Source organism: Sus scrofa, chromosome 9, assembly GCF_054392235.1.
Source record: "Sus scrofa isolate SSC_HxYL_T2T_F1_AM1 chromosome 9, Sscrofa_HxYL_maternal_Yorkshire_Landrace_v2.0, whole genome shotgun sequence".
NCBI classification, from domain to species: Eukaryota; Metazoa; Chordata; class Mammalia; order Artiodactyla; family Suidae; genus Sus; species Sus scrofa.
In genome coordinates this window covers 86,478,487-86,499,848 of record NC_139391.1, presented here as the reverse complement: position 1 = coordinate 86,499,848, position 21,362 = coordinate 86,478,487, and the positions used below count along the sequence as shown (strand labels likewise).

Here is a 21,362-nt window from a genome sequence, read left to right as displayed (position 1 = left end):
AAAAGATTTCAAAGGATTCACAGATATCCTTGAAGTCTGTCCATGAGGACCAGATTAAAAACCCTGGCTGGGAGTTCCTGTCATGGCTCAATGGTTAACGAATCCAACTAGGACCGATGAGGTTGTGGGTTCGATACCTGGCCTTGCTCAGTGGGTTAAGGATCCCGCATTGCCATGAGTTGTGGTGTAGGTTGCAGACTTGGCTCGGATCCCGAGTTGCTGTGGCTCTGGCATAGGCCAGTGGCTACAGCTCTGATTAGACCCCTAGCCTGGGAATCTCTATCTATATGCCATGGGTGCGGCCCTAGGAAAGGCAAAAAGACAAAAAAAAAAAAAAAAAAGAAACCAAAAACCAAAAACCCTGGCTGTAAATTAAGGATTAATTGCAAGAAAATAGGTTATAAAACCCAATTAGGAGTTCCCTTTTGTGGCTCAGCTGCTAATGAACCAGACTAGTATTCATAAAGATGCAGTTCCATCCCTGGCCTTGTTCAGTGGGTTAAGGATCCTGCATTGCTGGGGCTGAGGCATAGGCCGGCAGCTGCAGCTCTGATTTGACACTTAGCCTGGGAACTTTGATATGCCGCATGTGAGATGCTAAAAAGCAAAAAACAAAAAACAAAAAACCCAAAAACCAACTAGATAAAGATGGCTGTCCAACTGTGGTGTTATATTTGCTAGCCATTATTTCTTTTATTTCTTCTCATTTTCAAAAGTGGCTTTAGGGAACAGTAACTACGAATTAGATAGAGAACAGAGGCAAGATTCAATTGTAGTATATCAATACTTAGGTGACCTCACATTTATTTTTAGAAAACCCTGAAAAGATTCATTTTTCTTTCCTTTTTTTTTACAATTTTATTTTATTTTCTCTGTTTAAAAAGTGTTATCGGGAGTTCCCGTCGTGGCGCAGTGGTTAACGAATCCGACTAGGAACCATGAGGTTGCGGGTTCGGTCCCTGCCCTTGCTCAGTGGGTTAACGATCCGGCGTTGCCTTGAGCTGTGGTGTAGATTGCAGACGCGGCTCGGATCCTGCGTTGCTGTGGCTCTGGCGTAGGCCAGTGGCTACAGCTCCGATTCAACCCCTAGCCTGGGAACCTCCATATGCCGCGGGAGCGGCCCAAGAAATAGCAGCAACAACAACAACAAAAAGACAAAAAAAAAAAAAAAAAAAAAGTGTTATCATTGTATCATTGTTTATATTGCAGTTTAACGTTTAAAGGGGCAAATTTTTATTTTTATTTATAAGATAGCTTGGGTACCCTGGATTCTGGCTATGTGTTCTTCATATTTTCATCAGTAATCACCAAGGTACAGAATAGTGGGCAGACATCGAAGTAGACTCGTCATTTTATGGACTGTCATTTAAAAAATATCGATGCCCCAATCATATGAATGATTTTCAAAATATAATACATTTAAAGAGAAAAGGAATAAAAATCAAATTAAAAATGTAAAATGTAAGTCTTAAGGAAGTTTCTAAATGTTGAGATCTTACCACTTTGACAACTAGTATCTCCCAAGCTCAAAAGGATGTTTTAAAAATCTAGTTAGAGCTTGTAATTAAATTAATTTGTTCTTTCTCATTAAATATTAAATCTGAGAAAGGAATTGAAAGTGGATAAGAAACTGAAAAAAATCTGAGTAGAGATTCCGTATGTATAAATTACTCAGTGTGTCTCCCTAGTTCTCTAGTCTTCCAGAGTCACCCTTTCCATTAATAGGCAAATAACGTGTAGCCTCTTTTCCAGGGAGTGTACTCCAATTTTTCTAAAGATTTCTGAGATGGAAGGCTTATCACTTTTTGTTGGTGATTGATTGTCATTATTTTCTGTGCTGTGCTCCTGGTTCAAATTGTGATCACTTTGTACTGTCTTATTACTATTTCTGAAATCTTCATTGCTCTCTCTGCATCCCTTTGCCACTCCTTTAAACACGGTTCCTTTCTGTCATACTACAGGTCACCGTGAACGGAAAGCTGTATGTGTAACAGACTATTACCACAGACTTATAGGAGTTAAAAAGTGGTTAAGGTACACAAAACAGCAAACAACTTAAATCCCAGTATCCAGCATTGATTTTTACTAAAATTCAGAGTTCATTTTCTGCCCAAGAGTCATATTGGAGTGATTCCTTCTGAGCCCAGGCTGCCATCAGATCCCCAGGAGCCCATTCTGACTCTTTATTGAGATTTTCCCCAAATGCTTTCCTCTAAGTCTAGGGGCCAGACTCCTCTTTTTTCAAGCTGCTGCAGCAAAAATGAAAAATTCCCCTTCTACAGTCCAGTTTGGCTTTACCTTTATCTCAGCCTCTCTTTTATAAGATTAGCCTTGAGACTTTTTTTAATAACCAAAATGCCCCCTATGTTTGTTCCCAATAGCCTCAGTTCTCAATATCCCAACATCCTCCCAACTTTTTTGTCACTCCCAATGACATTTGGTATTAAAATTTTGAAATCCTTTCTTTTGTTTCTTTATCCAAATAAAATACAATGTAAAAGGATTAACCTATAAGTATGAAAATTCTTCCTCTGAAATGACAGTTGCCAGTTCAGGCACTGGATGGAAGTTTATTCTCTCTATAAAGTGCAGTCCAACAAAAATATAATTGAGCAACAAATGCAAGCTATATATGTAAGTTAAAATTTTCTAGTAGCCACATTAGAAAAAATAAAAAGAAATAGGTGAAATAAATTTTAATAAGCCATTATGTCTGACATTATTATTTCAAAATAAATATAAGAATTAACAAAACATTTTACATTCTGTTTATCATATGAGATTAAAGATTGGCCCAATTTAATTCAGAGTAGCCACATTTCAAGTGCTCCAGAGTCACATGTGGTTAGGATGTATTCTGTTCTTTTAGGTAACAGAGTTCTATACCACAACACAAAACACCAATAAGAGTTCCTAGGACTTTTTAAATTATATATAACTAGAAAATTTTAGTTTAAGGGAGAAAATAATACAGTATATATCTCATCTTAGTGTCTAGTGAGACTTTTATGCTAACCCCAAATACTTTATTTTTCATTGTACTTTTTTTCTCTTCTTGAACATGGCTTTCCAAAGGTCCTCCCCACTATGACTCTTAAATTATGACAATTTGATACAGTTTGGCCTATTAGCATTATTATCTCTTTTGTTTCTCTGCATGAAATCCCTTAGAAAATTTCTTGAGAATTTCCGTAAATGACAAGTGTGTAGGAGGACCAGGTTAGTTTTCAATTAAAACAGAAGAGTCAAGTAGAAGCTGGCATACCTGCAAGATGTATGTCAAAGTATATTATTTAACCTTCTGATTTCTATTTTCAAGATTCTTAAATATCACTTTGAAGATGTTCAATTCTGACAATCTCTCAGATTAGTCTTAAAATTAATACTAATTAATTATTAGTAATTAATAATGATGGCCTTAGCAACAGATATTAGTATGTAGATGAGGGCCTTAACAACAGATATTAGTATGTAGATGAGGGCATCTGGCAAGTAGACAAAAATTGTTGCCTGCCATTTCAGTAAACAATGAATATTGCCTGCTATTCCAGTAACCAAGGGATGTTGCTCTACCCTCAAGCCATCGGCCACTGCAGCTCCCCCTGAGGGTGCATCCTGAGGGGAATTCAGGACGGAGAAAAACAGGGTACTGGCTTTAGGTAGTTGAGATGCATATCTAAGAAATCGGTAAATGCAGACTCTTGCATCTTCCCTTACATAGGAATCACCAACTTGAGATGTCTGTTTTTTGTGGTTAGCAGCTATCTTCTGATGTGTGATTATACGTTTTGTTTTTCCCCAGCAAAAACTCCTATCTGTCCTGGCTCCTCCCTTACCTCTTTGGAGCAGTTCCTCAGAGCTATCTGAACAGCTCAGAGCTAGTCCTCAGAGCTATGGCTGTTTCCTGGGCTATAGTCCACAGGTCCCCTAGTAAAATGTAGTTTACAACTTTGAGATTGTACATTTTTCTTTAGTCAACAGGTATCAGTACAGGCCAGTGTCCATTCAAGTCACTGTTCTACCTGGGACAAAACCAATGTGTATGTTCAGAAAGAGTGTGTATTCTAAGAAATCAATCTCAAAAATAATATCTCCCTTCAAATTGTTTATAAATCTAGTGAGGTTGATAGGTAAATCAACAAAAACATTGAAATATGACAAGGTATATGAATGATAGACATGCATTAAAGAATGTTATCTAACTGGTACTAAAAGACTGATGAGGATTCCTTATTAGAGAAGTGAGGAATGTGAAGATTTTTAAAAAATTTCTTTAAAGTTTTATTGGAGTATAATTGACATTCCCTTAACTGTACATGTTTAAGGAGTAAAATTTGAGAAGTTTGAACATATGAATATGCTTGTAAAACCAAAACTATAATCAAAATAATGAACATATTCACAACCACAAGGATTTTTTTTTGTGTCTTTTTGTAACCTCATGCTTGCTACTCTTCTACCGATATGCTTTCTGTCCTTATAGATAAGCTTACATCTTCTCGAATTTTACATTAATGAAATCAAACATTATGTACTCTTTTTTGTCTGACTTTTTTCACTGTCTGCTCATTTTGAGATTCATCCATCTTGTAAGTACTCAGAGTCCATCCCTTTTTATTGCCGAGGAGCATTCACTTTAAGTATATACCACAATTTGTCTCTTCACCTGTTGTTTGATATTTTGGCCTACATTTTGACTTTCTGGCTGTTACAAGCAAAGCTGCTCTGAACATTCATGTACATGACTTTCCAAGACATGTTGCTTACATTTCTTTGGAGTATACACCCAGGAGTAGAATGACTTATGGTAGTTGAATGTTTAAAGTTTTAAGAAACTGCCAAACTACTTTCCAAAGTGGCTGTATCATTTTATATTCGCATTAGCTGTGTTTAAGTTTCCACTGAGCTAAACTTTTACCAATACTTGGTATAGTCATTTTAAAAATTTTTTAGCCATTCTGATAAAGGAGTAGTGGTTTTTTATTATGGTTTTAGCTTGCATTTCCCTAACGGTTACTGATGTTGAACATCTTTCTAAGTTCTTATTTGCCATTCTCATAGTACCTTTGGAAAAGTGTTCTGAAAAAAAAGTATTTATCAGGGATATGCAGAATTTTTTTCTTAACTGTGGCTGTGCTCTCTCTCATTCCTTTAACTGTGTATTTCAAAGAGCAGAAGTTCATTTTGATAGAATTGAATTCATCAACATTACCTAAAGCCAAGTGAGAAAGAGGGTTAAGTAACTCAACAAATACAATATAAGGTGTTAAGTGCTAAGATAAGGATTTGCATAGGCTATATAGAGAGATGGCATTGGATACAGACTTAGGGATTAAAAAAGACGTTCTGCAGGAGGGGCTACTTGAGGAAAAGCTCACTGAGTAAAGCTGGAAGTGGAATTATATGCAAGAAAAGAACATGTGCACAGGCTCTGAAAGAGTAAGGTATATTTAACTATGAATATGGAGCATAGTGTGCAAGTGAAAACTAAGTAGAAAATGAGATTAGGCTGAAAACTGAGAAAATAAATTAGTCATGAAGGATCCTTTTCATTAAGGAGTTATGCCGTAGTGCCAATCATTATAGTCATGTATGTATTTTTAAAAGATCATTTACGGAATTGTTACTGGAAATGCATGGGAACTGAATGGGAGGGATATTGGAGGCTGAGAGACTAGATAAGAAGTTTGAGAAGGACCCCAGACAAAAGTAATGATGCCTAGGGGACAGAGAAGTTGAATAGCTACAACTAATTGGAAAATAGAATCAGAAAGGCTTGGTTATTGCTGAATATTACCTGAGAGATTGTGGAAGAAGTGAAATAATGGCAGTTGGAAAAAAGTATTTTTAAGCTTAAACAGGAGTTCTCGTGGCTCAGCGGAAACAAATCTGACTAGTAACCATGAGGACGCAAGTTCGATCCCTGACCTTGCTTAATGGGTTAAGGACCTGGTGTTGCCCTGAGCTGTGGTGTAGGCCGCAGATGCAGCTCAGATCCTGCATTGTTGTGGCTCTGGCGTAGGCTGGAAGCTAAGCTCCAATTTGATCCCTAGCCTGGCAACTTCCATATGCCACAGGTGCGGCCCTAAAAAGCCAAAAAAATCCAAAAGCTTAAACAACATAAATAGTGTAGATGAGGAATAGCTATACATAATTTGAAGTTTCAGTATTTGTTTTACATACTTTGTTTTCTGATGAAGTAGTGGAGTGGGATCAATGAGATGGCTGGTAAATCAACACGGTCATTAGATTAGTAATAGACCCTGGTCATCAAGAAATAGGTGAAGCCCACTATATTCAAAGTATATCCCTATATGTCTTGCAAATTCATGATTATTTGGGATTCAAACCTTTCCAGGAGATTAAGATTCACATCTTTCTAGGAGAATAATATATTCTCCTGGTATTAGTATCTTAATTAATTTCTGCTGTGTTTGTACTACAAGGTTAATTATTAAATAATCAGAAGAGTAATCTCAGGTTAGGCAACAAATCTACTAAGTGACATGGGAGACAATGAGACTATTCAAGTTGGAGTGATTGGAGGGAAGAGGAGTTGGCAGCTTTTGTTTCCCTTCAGAGTTCATAACTATAGAGATCAGTGAAGTCAGAGAATGATAAGCAAGTTTTTGTGTTCAGCTGGGCAGTTAATCAAATCCAAAAAGTCAGCCCAGCTTTGAAGCAGTACTTTCTGATTCCTGGCTTGTACTAGATGGTTAATATTAAAGAAACAAAAGCTTTCAGGAAGATGCTATCCTTAAAACAGTATGGGAAGTTCTGAACAAAGAGCCAACATAATACAAATTATGTATGTAGGCAGAATGTCTGAGCAATGATACCTCTTTGGTGGGTACAAAAGAATGGAGCTTAATAGTAAATCAAGGCCCTTTAGGGCAAGTTCTGCTCTCTTTCCAAAGTCAGAATTGTTCTCAAAGTATGGGGAGGCCCAACTATGCACAGGTAGGTGGAAAAGGAAACATTATCGGTGTTAGAGACTCAGAGAATGGGAAATAAGGCCAGATAATAATAGTCACAAGGGGATCAAGTAGTTTTTACTACATGAATGGAAGGGAGAACAGTGAATAAAGTTAAATGGTTAAGAGAAAAAAGAAAGTTCACTCTTTAGTGATCAGTCATCACTGCTGTTGAAAAGAGAACTCTTGACAAGGTGTATTGAAAGGACTATAAAACAAAAATACAGTGTCCAGTCAGAATTTACAAAGTAGTAAGAGATTATTCCACTTCATAACAATTCAGTTATGTATAATAACCTTACACTTTTTCTACCCCTCAAAAAAAAAAAAGCATAAGCTACAGAAAAATAAATAAATAAAAAAAAAACCACACACACACACACACACAACTTAGAGAACTGAGGACACAAGTGAACTTTCTTTTTTTATTATTTTTTTTCCTATTATTTTATTTTAATATTTTTAGTTTTTATTTTTTTATCATTTACATATATATATATTTTTTTTTTCTACTGTACAACATGGTGACCCAGTTACACACACATGTATACGTTCTTTTTTCTCACATTACGTGTTCCATAAGTGACTAGACAGAGTTCCCAGTAGTACACAGCAGGATCCCATTGCTGATTCATCCTGAAGGCAACATTCTGCATCTATTAACCCCAAGCTCCCAGTCCCTCCTACTTCCTCCCCTTTCCCCTTCCAACCACAAGTCTGTTCTCCAAGTCCATTATTTTCTTTTCTCTGGAAAGGTTCATTTGTGCCATGTATTAGATTCCAGGTATAAGTGATATCATATGGTATTTGTCTTTCTCTTTCTGACTTACTTCACTCAGGATGAGAGTCTCTAGTTCCATCAATGTTGCTGCAAATGGCATTATTTTGTTCTTTTTTATGGCTAAGTAGTATTCCATCATGTATGTATACCACATCTTCCTAATCCAATCATCTGTCAGTGGATATTTGGGTTGATTCCATGTCTTGGCTATTGTGAATAGGGCTGCAGTGAACATGTGGGGGTGTGTGTCTTTTTTAAGTAGAGTTTTGTCCGGATATATGCCCAAGAGAGGGATTGCTGGGTCATATGGTAGTTCTATGTGTAGTTTTCTAAGGTACTGTTCTCCACAGTGGTTGTACCAGCTTCCATTCCCACCACCAGTGCAGGAGGGTTCCCTTTTTTCCATACCCCCTCCAGCATTTATTATTTGTGGACCTATTAATGATGGCCATTCTGACTGGTGTGAGGTGGTATCTCATGGTTGTTTTGATTTGCATTTCTCTAATAATCAGTGATGTTGAACATTGTTTCAAGTGCTTGTTGGCCAGATGGAGAAATGTCTTCCTTGGAGAAATGTCTATTGAGGTCTTTTGCCCATTTTTCCATTGGGTTGTTGGCTTTTTTGCTGTTGAGTTGTATAAGTTGCTTATATATTTTAGAGATTAGGCCCTTGTCCATTGCATCATTTAAAACTATTTTCTCCCATTCTGTAAGTTGTCTTTTTGTTTTCTTTTTGGTTTCCTTTGCTGTGCAAAAGCTTGTCAGTATGACTAGGTCCCATTGGTTTATTTTTGCTCTTATTTCTGTTGCTTTGGGAGACTGACCTGAGAAAACATTTGTAAGGTTGATGCCAGAGAATGTTTTGCTTATGTTCTCCTCCAGGAGTTTGATGGTGTCTTGTCTTGCATTTAAGTCTTTAAGCCATTTTGAGTTTATTTTCGTACATGGTGTGAGGGTGTGTTCTAGTTTCATTGATTTGCATGCAGCTGTGCAGGTTTCCCAGCAATACTTGCTGAAAAGACTGTCTTTTTCCCATTTTATGTTCTTGCCTCCTTTGTCAAAGATTAACTGACCATAGGTGTCTGAGTTTATTTCTGGGTTCTCTATTCTGTTCCATTGGTCTGTCTGTTTCGGTACCAGTACCACACTGTCTTGATGACTGTGGCTTTGTAATATTGCCTGAAGTCTGAGACATTTATGCCTCCTGCTTGGTTTTTGTTCTTCAGAATTGCTTTGGCAATTCTGGGTCTTTGTGGTTCTGAATAAATTTTTGGATTGTTTGTTCTCGTTCTGTGTTCCCAGGCTAGAGGTCGAAGTAGAGTGCAGCTGCTGGCCTATGCCACAGCCACAGCAATGCGGGATCCAAGTTGCATCTGTGACCTATACCACAGCTCACTGCAACGCTGGATCCTTAACCCACTGAGCAGGGCCAGGGATTGAACCTCATGGGTACCAGTCGGGTTTGTTACCTCAGCCATGACAGGAACTCCCACAAGTAAACTTTAATAAATTTAAAGGTAATAAGAACTTCCTAAGAGAGAAAAGAATGACAGCTGTTTTCATTTCTTACGGAATAGCTTATGGTGTTTATGGTGCACCAAGTAGCTTTTTACTACCATAAACGGAAGTAAAGGGAGACCAGCCAAATGTTTTAACACCTGTGTGTGAGCTGAAATGCAAGCTCTCAGTCTCATGGAGCTCCAGTCATAGCTTGAGTCTGCAGCCACCCTGTGACTCTTCCCAAGTCCTTAGCTAAGTGCTCAAAAGTAGTATGTGAAAGGCAGAGAGTGAGGCAGGATTGCTGGGAACAATCCCTTTGAGGATAGCAGGCCTGTTCAGGTGTACTGTAGCAATCCTCTGAAGGCTGGGGCAGGGCATCAGGATGGAGAGAGTTCTGAGGCACAGAAAAACAGGCAAGACTAGGCAGTAAAGAGAACATCCCGTGGACATGCTGGAAGCTAAGCCTCTGAGCTAAGAGAGGAGCAGATAGTTGAGAGGATGGAATATCAGGTACAAAGTCATCTCTGGGGTTTTGCCAGCACTAAGAACCCAAACACATTTGAAGCACATGGTAAACTGAAACTAATTAATTTCAGCAGTGTCCAGACTCAGCAAATCTAAGGACTCAAAAAGCAGAAAAAGTGGCAAGATAGTTTTTTAGGGTAAAAATTATTTACTGTTTTATATAATATCTAACATACAATAAAAAGTGAGGTTTGAAAAGGCCCAAGAAAATGTGAGCCATGGTCAAAAGAGAAAACAGTTAATAGAGGCAAACACAGAAATGGCCCAGATGTTGGGATTATCTGAACAGGACTTTAAAATGGCTATGGTTGGAATTCCTGTCATGGCTCAGCGGAAACAAATCTCACTAGCATCCATGAGGACACAGCTTCGATCCTTGGCCTCGCTCAGTGGGTTGAGGATCCAGCATTGCTGTGAGCTATGGTGTAGGTTGCAGACTCAGCTCGGATCTGGCATTGCTGTGGCTGTGGTGTAGGCTGGCAGCCATAGCTCCAATTGGACCCCTAGACTGGGAACCTCCATATGCCACAAGTGTGCCCCTAAAATAAAAAAAAAGAAAAAAAATCACTATGATAAATATGTTACAGACTCTGTAGGAAAAATGGACATCATGTGTGAACAGACAGGGTGTTTTGGGAAAGAGATGGGAACTGGTTAAAAAAATGAAAATGATGGAAAAGAATTAATAAAATATCAGACATAAATGTCCGTTTAGATTATCAGCAAACTGGACACAGCAGAACTTTAGGACTTAAGGACATAGCAACTTGAGACAGGTCAATAGAAATTATACAAACCAAATATGCAGAGCCAAAGGGGAGGGGGCAGATGGAAGATAGTGTCCGATATCTATAGGACAGTACCAAATGGTCTATCATGTGTGTACTTGAGGTCCAAGAAGAAGAAAAAAGGGACAGAAGAAATATTTGAAGAGATTAAATATGAGAAATTTCCAAAATGACTGAAGATATCAATCCCCATATTCTAGAAGCTCAATGAATCCTAAAAAACAAAATAAAATCTTAAAACCAGTCACAGTAAAGATTCATATTACATGCCTATATTAGAAAAGAAAAAAGACATACAGTGAACTAGCTAAGCTTATACATTAAGACACAAAAGAGGAGACAAAATTAAATCTAATTTAAGAAGATGAAAGGAAATAATATATAGAAAAGCAGAAGTTAATGAAATAGAATATAAACACTATGCATTGTCAAAACCCACAGAACTTTACAATATAATGACTGAGCTTAAATGTATGGAAATTAAAAAAAAAAAAATTTAGCGTGTTGTGTGATCCCAGGAATGATGCAGATAAAATATGGCAAAACAATCTAACTTTATTATAAATAAATGAAACGACCTTGCTGAAAGTATGGGGATGAGGGAGGAAGATACTGACCTAAGTAACTTTGGAGATGAATGGAGCCTTTAAATGCAAAAGAAAATGTATGTAAGCACCATACTATAGTTAATAAAGTGGTTTCATGTGGAGCTACAGATGACCAATTCTGATACCCCCATACATATATATGGGAATTGGACAATTGATGGATAGGACACAAGTGGAGCCAAGTTTTTCGTTGTTGGAGTGGGAGGTTGTAGATAAGCAAGGGAAGGGGCTATCAGTGCAGTAATGGATTAGGGTTGGAGACACGGGTATGAACTCATTTTAGCTTAATGGAAATACAAATAGTAAGGTTTTTTTACACAAATGTTTACATATTTTTGTGTATATTCACATGTTATTATACACACATAGATGTCCTTTCTCTGTCAGTTGTGAAGACATGGAAACAATGACATGCTACTGGGGAGTAGCATGAGCTTACCTGGTGCCCATACCTTGATTTCTAACATCGTTAGGAAGGAAACTAAGGATCCTTAGAGAAAGGGATTATTGTAGGATTGGTTCAAGAAATATATAAGATAAGCCTGAAGAATCTTGTACTTCTGTAAGGTAAGGAATTGGCTAAGCAAACAAAAGAGAGTTACAGCAATCCACAGTGATGCAGGTATATCAAAGGGACACAAGAGACAGTGAAAAAGTTCCCAGCAGCTAAAGCTTGTACACTTTGAACCACAATAACATGGTATATGATGATAAATAAATATGGTATATGATCATAACCTGAATTATGCAATATGCATCCCCAAGTTCATATAGATGTAAATAAATGATTGAATAAATAAATGTGGGAAATAAAAAGAAGAATTTGGAATAATTTACATAGGAGTTCTTCCCTTAAGGAGGTGGAACATAACTTCTTACTCCTTAACTGTAAACTGCATATGGTGACTTCCTCCCAAAGAGAACAGTATGGAAAGGCAGAAATATGGTAACTTTGCGTCTGAGAAATCTTACACTACCTCAGCCAGGTGATCAAGGTTAACATCAGTGGTGATAAGTCATGATGATAACATGTACCCTTGATATAATGGCATGAGAATGGCACTTTAATTTTGGAGTCTTCACCCCCAAAATCTGTAACTCCAATGTATTGGCCAGGATTCGCTAGAGAAACAAAACCAACAAGATGTATTGCTCTTTGTCTATGTCTGTATCAATGCTGATGTCTATATTTACATCAATATTAACAAAGATAAAAAGAAGCAGAGAGTTGGAAACTTGGGAAGAGCCAGTGTTGCAGTTCAAGTCCAAAATCCAACTGCTGGCCAAATTCCCTCTTGCTTTGGGAAGATCAGTCTTTTATTCTATTTAGTTCTTCAATTGACTGAGTGAGGCCCACTTGTATTATGGGGGGGGACGATCTGCTTTACTCAAAAGTCCACTAATTTAAATATAAATTTTAACTACAAATACCCTCTCAGAAACATCCAGAATGATGTTTGGCCAAATATTGGCACTGTAGCCCAGCCAAGCCTTCTGTAAGGGAATCTAGGTGCAAACACTCTGCCAGGATGCTGCATTTCCTGCTCTTCTGCATTTCCTGTCTTGTTCTTCCTGCCACTTTGGTTTCATTTCTGCTTGGAATGTACTCATTACCTTGCAATCACAGTTTCATTATTGCCTAGCTAATGTTAAACACTTAGTATATCATCAATGCCTTATTTTTGTTATCCTCATTATTAACAGTTATTTCCATGGAAGTACTTCTCCCTACCCCAACTCACTCGTAGATTTATTTGAACTTTTTGCTTAATATAATCGTTCCTATGTCATTTGCCAAGCTATTTTCATTGAATTATTTTGGAGACCTCATAGAATATTTGGCAGCAATGTTTTGAGTCACAAATACAAAAGTTAGTAACACACAAGAACATCGGAACTAGCTAAATAAACCAATTGAAAGACACAATCTGCTGCTTGAATCTAGTACCTGATGACTAATGGAAAAGTACAGAGTCTCACTTTTAACCTTCACATTCCTAAAGGTTGTTAGTTTCACAAATGATCAGGCATGCATGTGTAATAAATAAAACACCCAAACAAAAATAAGCCCTATTAAATGCAATCATCTGTGAAAATATTTTATTCCTACTCCTGGTACTAGAACTTGGCTAGAGTAATTAATTACATAGAGGTCGTTGTTAACAAATGTGCCTGGGAGGATCCTCTTTATTAGAACTCTAAGAATACTTGATGTTTTTGTCTAGAATCACTGAACTCACTGTAGAATGAGAACTGTACAAACTTTGCTGTTCAGTCAGCTGGGAGCATAATTATGTACAACAAATAGTGGGTTTCCATATTTGTTTTTCTCTAAGAAATTGCCATAACATTTATCCTGATGTATGAAAAGACATCACCTTCTTTTTAATTAAGTTTGGGTTCAGTTCTTTTGATCTCCAGTTATGGTTAGGTATTCTGCTGTGTCTCTATGCTTATGTATTGTTTGTTTTATAAACTTTTCCAATTTTTTTTTTTCTTTTTAGGGCCGCACCTGCAGCATATGGAGTTTCCCAGGCTAGGGGTTGAATTGGAACTATAGCTGCCAGCCTATACCATAGCCACAGCAACACTGGATCCTTAACCCACTGAGCGAGGCCATGTATTGCACCTGAAATCTCATGGTTCCTAGTTGGGATTCGTTTCCGCTGCGCCACAACGGGAACTCCTAAATTTTTCTAATTCTTACTCTATTTTTTCTAATTCTTTGAAGTTTAAGTATTGTCTATATTATTTTTTTAAAGATTGGCATTTTATATTTTTTATAAAATATGTAATACCAGTTTTATAGTTCTAGATACAGCTTATTTTTCTTTTTAGAGAAAATACGTTGCCCTGGTTTTTTTTTTGTTTGTTTGTTTTTCTTTATATCTGTGTTGACTGGGTAGCTGCCTAAGTAGTCTCCTCAAAAGAGGGGGTATAGAATGCTACTGTTCTGAAGGAAAGAATCTAAATTGAAAAGAGCAGAAATACACATACATTTTGTGTAATGCCACATAATAGCTTCTTGTATTTTTAAGTAATGTGGATGTTTTTTGTTACAGTGTTTCATTCACCTTTTCAAAGTTTTCACAAGTTTCAGTCAGATGGTTCTTATCTTGTATAAGTGCAAAAAAGCAAGAGACCTAAAATTCATGTTTATTGGGAAGTCTAAAAAGTAATTTTAGGACTTCCTTGGTGGCCTAGTGGTTTAAGGAAAAGTGTTATCACTGCTGTGGCTGAGTCACTGCCGTGGTGTGTGTTTGATCTCTGGCCTGGGGACTTCCCCATGCCATGTGCATGGGCAAAAAAAGTAATTTTACCTCAAACCACATTGCCAGAAATAACACAGGTAAACAATAAATAGTTGTTGAATGAATAAATGAATATCAAGGAAGAAAACATAGTATTATTTGAACCAGATATGTACATATTTTGTCTAGTTAAGTGGTGCTAAATCCTGAGATATAGAAAACTAACAAATTCCACTCATCATTATTTAGTCTTTCCTTTATTACTAGTTATCCTCTATTATGTTGGCTCATTCATTGTTTGCTCCCTCTTCACCAGTATCAAGTTTCCCCCTCACCACAAAACAATTTGCTGCACTGAGCTCTTCTAAGCATTTCAACTTCTTCATAAGTGTCATGAAGTGTATTCTAAAAAATGAAGGGGAGTTCCCGTCGTGGCGCAGTGGTTAATGAGTCCCACTAGGAACCATGAGGTTGCGGGTTCGGTCCCTGCCCTTGCTCAGTGGGTTAACGATCTGGCGTTGCCGTGAGCTGTGGTGTAGGTTGCAGACGCGGCTCGGATCCCGCGTTGCTGTGGCTCTGGCGTAGGCCGGTGGCTACAGCTCCGATTCGACCCCTAGCCTGGGAACCTCCATATGCCGTGGGAGCGGCCCAAGAAATAGCAACAACAACAACAAAAGCCAAAAAAAAAAAAAAAAAAAAAAGAAGGAAGTAAAGGAACCAATTATAAATGATAGAATGATAATGAGACATTATATAATAACATGCTTATTAATAGCCACTCGGGAGGACTCATTAAAGTGGACCACCTGGTCTGACTACAGTGCTTTATTGATAGATAACACTTGTACTATAGAGGCAGAGAAAGGGAGTACTCTTCGCCCTCTTTATTTGGAATATCCAACATATGGTAAACATTTTTCCTCCTCCACCTCCCAGAGGAAAAGGGACTGTTTGTTATGCAGATACTGATTTTAAAATGAAAAACTCATGTAATTGTAATTTAAATTTTTTAAGATTCTACTTTTCTCCCTTTCCATGACTTCCACCCACAAGTCTCTTCTCTCTAAAGCCTCAGCTTCTTGTTCTGTAGCTCACTGACTATAAATCAAAATATTTATAAAGATTGAGCTGAAATGCTCTCTCAAAATTTTTCTCTTCTTTTTAGGGCTGCACCCAGGGCATATGGAAGTTCCTGGGCTAGAGGTTGCATTAGGGCTGCAGCTGCCAGCCTATGACACAGCCATAGCAATGCCACATCTGAGCCACATTTGTGACCTACACCACAGTTCCCGGCAACGCTGGATCCTTTAACCCACTGAGCAAGGCCAGGGATGGAACCCATGTCCTCATGCTGAAACCGGACATGGCTCTGTGTGGCTCCTGGGTGCAAAAGCCTTTCTGTGTCCCCCATTTCTTGTTAGGAAATGGGCCTCATTCAGCCATTATGACCTTCCCTCAGTTCCTAGGGACAGGTTCAGACAGTTGCTGATCAGGGAAGGGAGAAACAGTCAAGCAACAATAGTACAACCTTGGGGCAGTATCCTGCTTCCCTCTAAAAGAATACACATAATAATACAGGCATCTTATACACCTAAGAGAAAAGCTACATTCCTTATGTTTCTTTTAGAAATGAATACTTTGAAATTGAACAGCTTAGAGTCCTTCTTTGTCTTTCTCACTGACTGAATTGCACCTAAACACAATCACTTGTAAACTAAAGATTAGGCACCCTGAGCATAATTACTTGTGTTTTAAGATTATTAGCATAAGACATTTTTCAGTAACTTTCCTAGTTTGTTCTAATCTCTGATCAATATTCCCTTTTTGCAAGTAGTGTTATTCTAGGCAATAACCCAGAAGACCACCATCTTGATCAGGCTGAGATCTCCTGACTCTAGCTTTGATGACTAAGATTCCCCCAAAGAAAGAAGAATGCATGTTTGTCCCAATCCTGATTCGTATCTGAAAACCTGTTTTTCTCCTTTTTGCTATAAAACTCCTCTCAATTCTTTTTAAGGGGGGCACAGTCTTTAAGGCATTAGCCTGATTTGACCCTCCTTTGCCTGGAAAAGCAAAAAGCTATTTTTTTTTCTCCTTTACCCAAAACTCTCTCTCTGTGTTTTAATTCCACACCAGCAGACCAGAGGCCAGATTCCGGCAGCAGTGGCTACCAGTCGTGTTCTGAGGAACTCCTCAGAACATTTAAATCTATAGCCACATGTTCATTTACATCAAAAAATTAAAAACTTACAGTAACAAAACATAACATTTTGGTGAAGTAAAGTAGAAATGCCTTTAAAGTGTCCTTCTTGAACTTACCTTTGAAATTTGCAAACACTATAATCAGTAGTAGTGATAGAATAGCAGAGTATTTCCTTACTCATATTCACATCAATATGAAATAAAATTTGTATCAGTGGTAAAGAAAAAGTATACAGAATCAGTGATAAATAATATTTTTAGGAAAATGCAAAGTAATACAAATGTGAAATAGCAATGGTGACATCATGGCCTATGTGTTTCAACTTTGAGAAGTGCCAGAGTATCGATCAGAGTCTTTTAATGTGACATTTTGTATTGAAACATACACCTTCCATTTGTCACACAATATTGGTGGTCTAGTGTGAACAAGTGTAGGGGTCATTGATGACAGTTCCAGAGAGAAATCTCCTTTAACAGGTTCATAATTCTGCTGAGGAGATGTATCTCTATTGTTTTACTCTTCTAAGCTTCCCCTGTGGATTTAATTCACCTATCAGATTTTCTAACACTCTCCAGAAAGGAAGAGGGTATTTTGTTTTACTACAGTTGCTCCTTTGCTTTGATGTATGATGTTTTTGTTATATCAAGTAATAAGATGTATTGAAGTTTAATGAGTGTTGTTTTTTGAGTTAGGAGAGCACTGGCCAATTACATGTAATTGAATAGTTTGGTTTAATTTCTGGAATCAGTACTGGTAAATCTGCTGGGAAGACCCGCTAAAATTATTTTATTATAAAATTGCATAAGATATAACAAGCCATAATATACCATAATAGATTCCAGATTTAGAGGATGTTGTAACTTAATGAACAAACAATATGGTTAAATGTCATTTTCAAATTAATTCTGGTGATCCAGTATCAGTAGCACATGTACTCAAAGCTATTCTTCTTGATATAGGGATCATTTACATTAATTCAGTCTCTCTCTCTCTCACACACACACACACACACAAACACAGTCTTAATATTTAAAAAGTGTGAAAAAGACAAATTAGCTGATGTAAAAGGAACCAAAGTCTCATTAGCATACTTCTTTTATCAACTAGTTAATTCATCATTTATACTCTAAAAACTGTGCTACAGTTTTTTAAAAGCCTAAATAATTAAATTTCAGAGCTAGGATTTTTCATGCTCTAAGTAGTATCCATATTTTCATATGAATATTAAGTGGTCTATTTATTTAAAATTAATGGTCAATATATTTTCATCATAAAATTCAGATTAAAAGTACCATGTTGTGTTTGAAGTCATGCAGAAAAAGATTTGTTTTATCAGTTGGTAGAGAACACATCAGCCTGTAAGTGTTATCACTTTAAGTTTACATTAGAATATCACGGGTTTTCTTACAATGACATGTTTACTTACACATATGTACAGACCATAACTTGTTCATTACTTTTATTAATCAGGCAGTTTTTTGTAATCAATTATTGCCTCTTAGATGCAGTATGTTGTAGTTTGAAAACAATAAAAACTAAAAGAGTAGCTATTTTCATGCTTGTATCATCCTATATTGGGAGAAAACAGTGACTGGAAAACACAGGGCTGAAGATTCAGGCAAATAAGAGTCTGACTCCAGATTTGTGAATATATGTATGTATATTTGCATGAATGTATTAACATATGTAGGTATGTAGTCCCCTTTCCCTTTTATAAGGTTGATGCTGCATTTTAAATGAGTGCATACCTATTAGGAGGATGGTGTGGTAAATATTTAATCTCTAACAAACTTTGTAATATTTTACTTTTTTATTTGGGTAATGTAGAAATATATTATGACATATGATTTTAGACCTAAAATACCAAGATAATTTCTCTTGTATTATCTATGAAGGGGATCATTGTCCAACCAATGGATGGTGAATGGCCTTTAACCCCCTCCTCATAAGTCTGCAGTGAATCTATGAGGCTCATTTGTTTTAATGTCTTTGAGAATGACCTTATTTAGCATATTTTACTTAATATGCATATTTTAGCATATTTTACCAGATACAAATATGCATGTTAAATTAATTCATATTTATTATCCAATCCTTTAATGTTTTTTCTTTCATTTATTTATAATTCCCATTTTAAATTTACTTTTTACCATGTTAATGAAAATTTGTTTTATTAAATAATAACTTTGTATGGTTTACTAATGACTATAAGGATTGGATTAGCATGCTGACCAAAGAGTCATAGAAATCATTTCAACAATGTCATAGCATTCCTAGAGGAATGGGCAGTTTGTGAATAATTTCTTTCTGAAAAGAGAAATTAGAACCTAGAGGCATCATGTATAAATTTGTTCCTAGTGCAGTGTCAGTGGAAGAATTTCTTACCATATTTGAGTAGTCTTTTTCCAAAATTTGCTATACCCACATACCCCAAGTAATTTATCTGATGCCCAGTCTCCTTACAGTGTGTTGCCATAGAACTTTCTTTAGCGATGGAAATGTTCAATATGCCATTTATCTGCACCATCTAATGTGATAGCCACTAGCCGCATGTTGGTATAGAACACTTAAAAAGTGGCTAGTGTGACAGTGAAGATGAATTTTAAATTTTCTTTAAATTTATTTAAATTTAAATAACCATATGTGCCTGGTGGCTATTCTGATAGACAGCATAGCAGCACTTACTCTTTTTTTGTGGTGTTCAGTAGAGGGGATTTTTTTTTTTTTTTTTTTTTTTTTGTCTTTTGTTGTTGTTGTTGCTATTTCTTGGGCTGCTCCTGCGGCATATGGAGGTTCCCAGGCTATGGGTTGAATCGGAGGTGTAGCCACCGGCCTACGCCAGAGCCACAGCAATGCGGGATCCGAGCCGCGTCTGCAACCTACACCACAGCTCACAGCAACGCCGGATCGTTAACCCACTGAGCAAGGGCAGGGACCGAACCCGCAACCTCATGGTTCCCAGTCGGATTCGTTAACCACTGCGCCACGACGGGAACTCCGGGATGTTTTTAATAATTCCATTTTGTCCCCTGCTCTGATAAATTGTGTTATTATGGTTCATTGGGTTGCAAGCAACAAAAATCAACTTTGAGTAACTTAAGAAGACTTATGAGAAGGTATTAAATTAATTTGGATATTAAAATATGAATTGATCAAGCTTCAAAAAGGCAGCTCCAAGGACTTCAGTATCAGGAGACTGAGACTTTCAGAGAGATTGCTTTTAAAGTGACTGAGCTGTAATAATCATCCAGAGAGAATCTTACTCTCTTCCTAAATCAAGTGTCTAACTGGACCAATATCTTTGATCTGGAGCATATTTAGTACCAAATTACATAGGTACTAAAGCCATTGGAAGGATCAGTGTGAGCTGGGTAGTTATTCCAACTTGTGTCCAGCATAAATACTAATTTAGGATAATATATAATGGGTTAGCACAACCTGTAGGAAGGTACAATTTACAATAGTTAAACTATAGTATGTCACGAATTTCCTAATATCTTCGCTTGCTACGCAGTGGGTTGCATGTTTGGTCTGTGAGCATTGGCATCACTAAAACTTATTGGAAATGAAGAATTTCAGATTGCAGCCGAGGCTTCCTGAGTCACAGTCTGTGTTTAACACATTCTGTTAAGTGATTTGTATACACAGGTCGGAGGAGACCACATAAATTTGTCAAGTCAGCTTAATGATAGTTTTCACATGTTAATTTAAAATTACAAAGTGGTATATATTTATTTACTATCGATTATTACATAAATTGCCATTTTCCTTATAATTATTTGACTATGGAATAGAATTTAATTTTCAACTTAAAATTATAAGACTGAATTATAACAATGTGTACAGTTTGTTTCAGCCTGATTTTGTCCTGACAAGTACCATTAACAAGGGTGGGGACCATTCTATGCTGTGGGCTGCCTTCTTGTGGAAGACAGCAATAAACTTGATATGCACCCCAAAATAAAAAATAATAAAATAATAAAATGTAAGGATGAAATTGAAAAATAAATTACCATAGTTTCAATCTGAAGATAAACTATAGCCCAAAGAATTCTTTTCAAATGGGAAAAAAAAAGGGCACTGATATAGATAAAATTTTATCTAAAAATATTACTTCAGGTGTTCCCTGGTGGCCCAGCAGGTTAAAGATCCGGCATTGTCACTGCTTTGGCTCCGGGTGGCAGCTGTGGTGCAAGTTCAGTCTCTGGCCCTGGAACTTACACGTGCTACAGGTGCGACCTAAAATATAAAATAAAAATTAAAATATTACTTTAAATTTTGGAAAGTGCAATGCATGCATTTATATTATTAAATACTTTCTTTGATATCAGGAGGTAAATCATTGTCATTTGGAAAGAAATGCTAGAAGTTCTTAAACTCTAGAGTTTCAAGTGAAATACATGGTAAATAATGTACTTTTGAATATTTCCTCTGCTTTTAAAGTGCTTATTTATCTGGAATTATTTGTTCAGATCATTGTAGAAAAACTCTACATAAGAGCTCAATTCCTGGGTGTTTCTGGTGTGTTTAAGGGGTAGATCACTCATGCAGTATAGCATCAAGAGTCTGAGATTTGTTTATGTCTGTCTGACACATGAAAACATACATATAAATGTTATTTATGGGATCTGACCTCATAAAATTTCTGCTAAATTGTGTAGTTGAAAGTCTGTGTTAAATCTGCTGAAAAACCAAAAATTTAAAAAAATAAAAATTCTGGAGTTCCCATCAT

General features: G+C 36.9%; 1 protein-coding gene across 1 annotated transcript in view; it reads left to right on the top strand.

Annotated features, from left to right (window-relative positions):
- LOC146400019 (uncharacterized) overlaps window positions 1-21,362 on the top strand; it is a 57,966-nt gene that overhangs the window by 6,279 nt on the left and 30,325 nt on the right. The window contains exon 3 of the mRNA XM_084978598.1: window positions 20,750-20,862. Within this exon, the coding sequence (XP_084834724.1) occupies window positions 20,750-20,862 (113 nt within the window). The remainder of the gene's footprint in view (window positions 1-20,749; window positions 20,863-21,362) is intronic.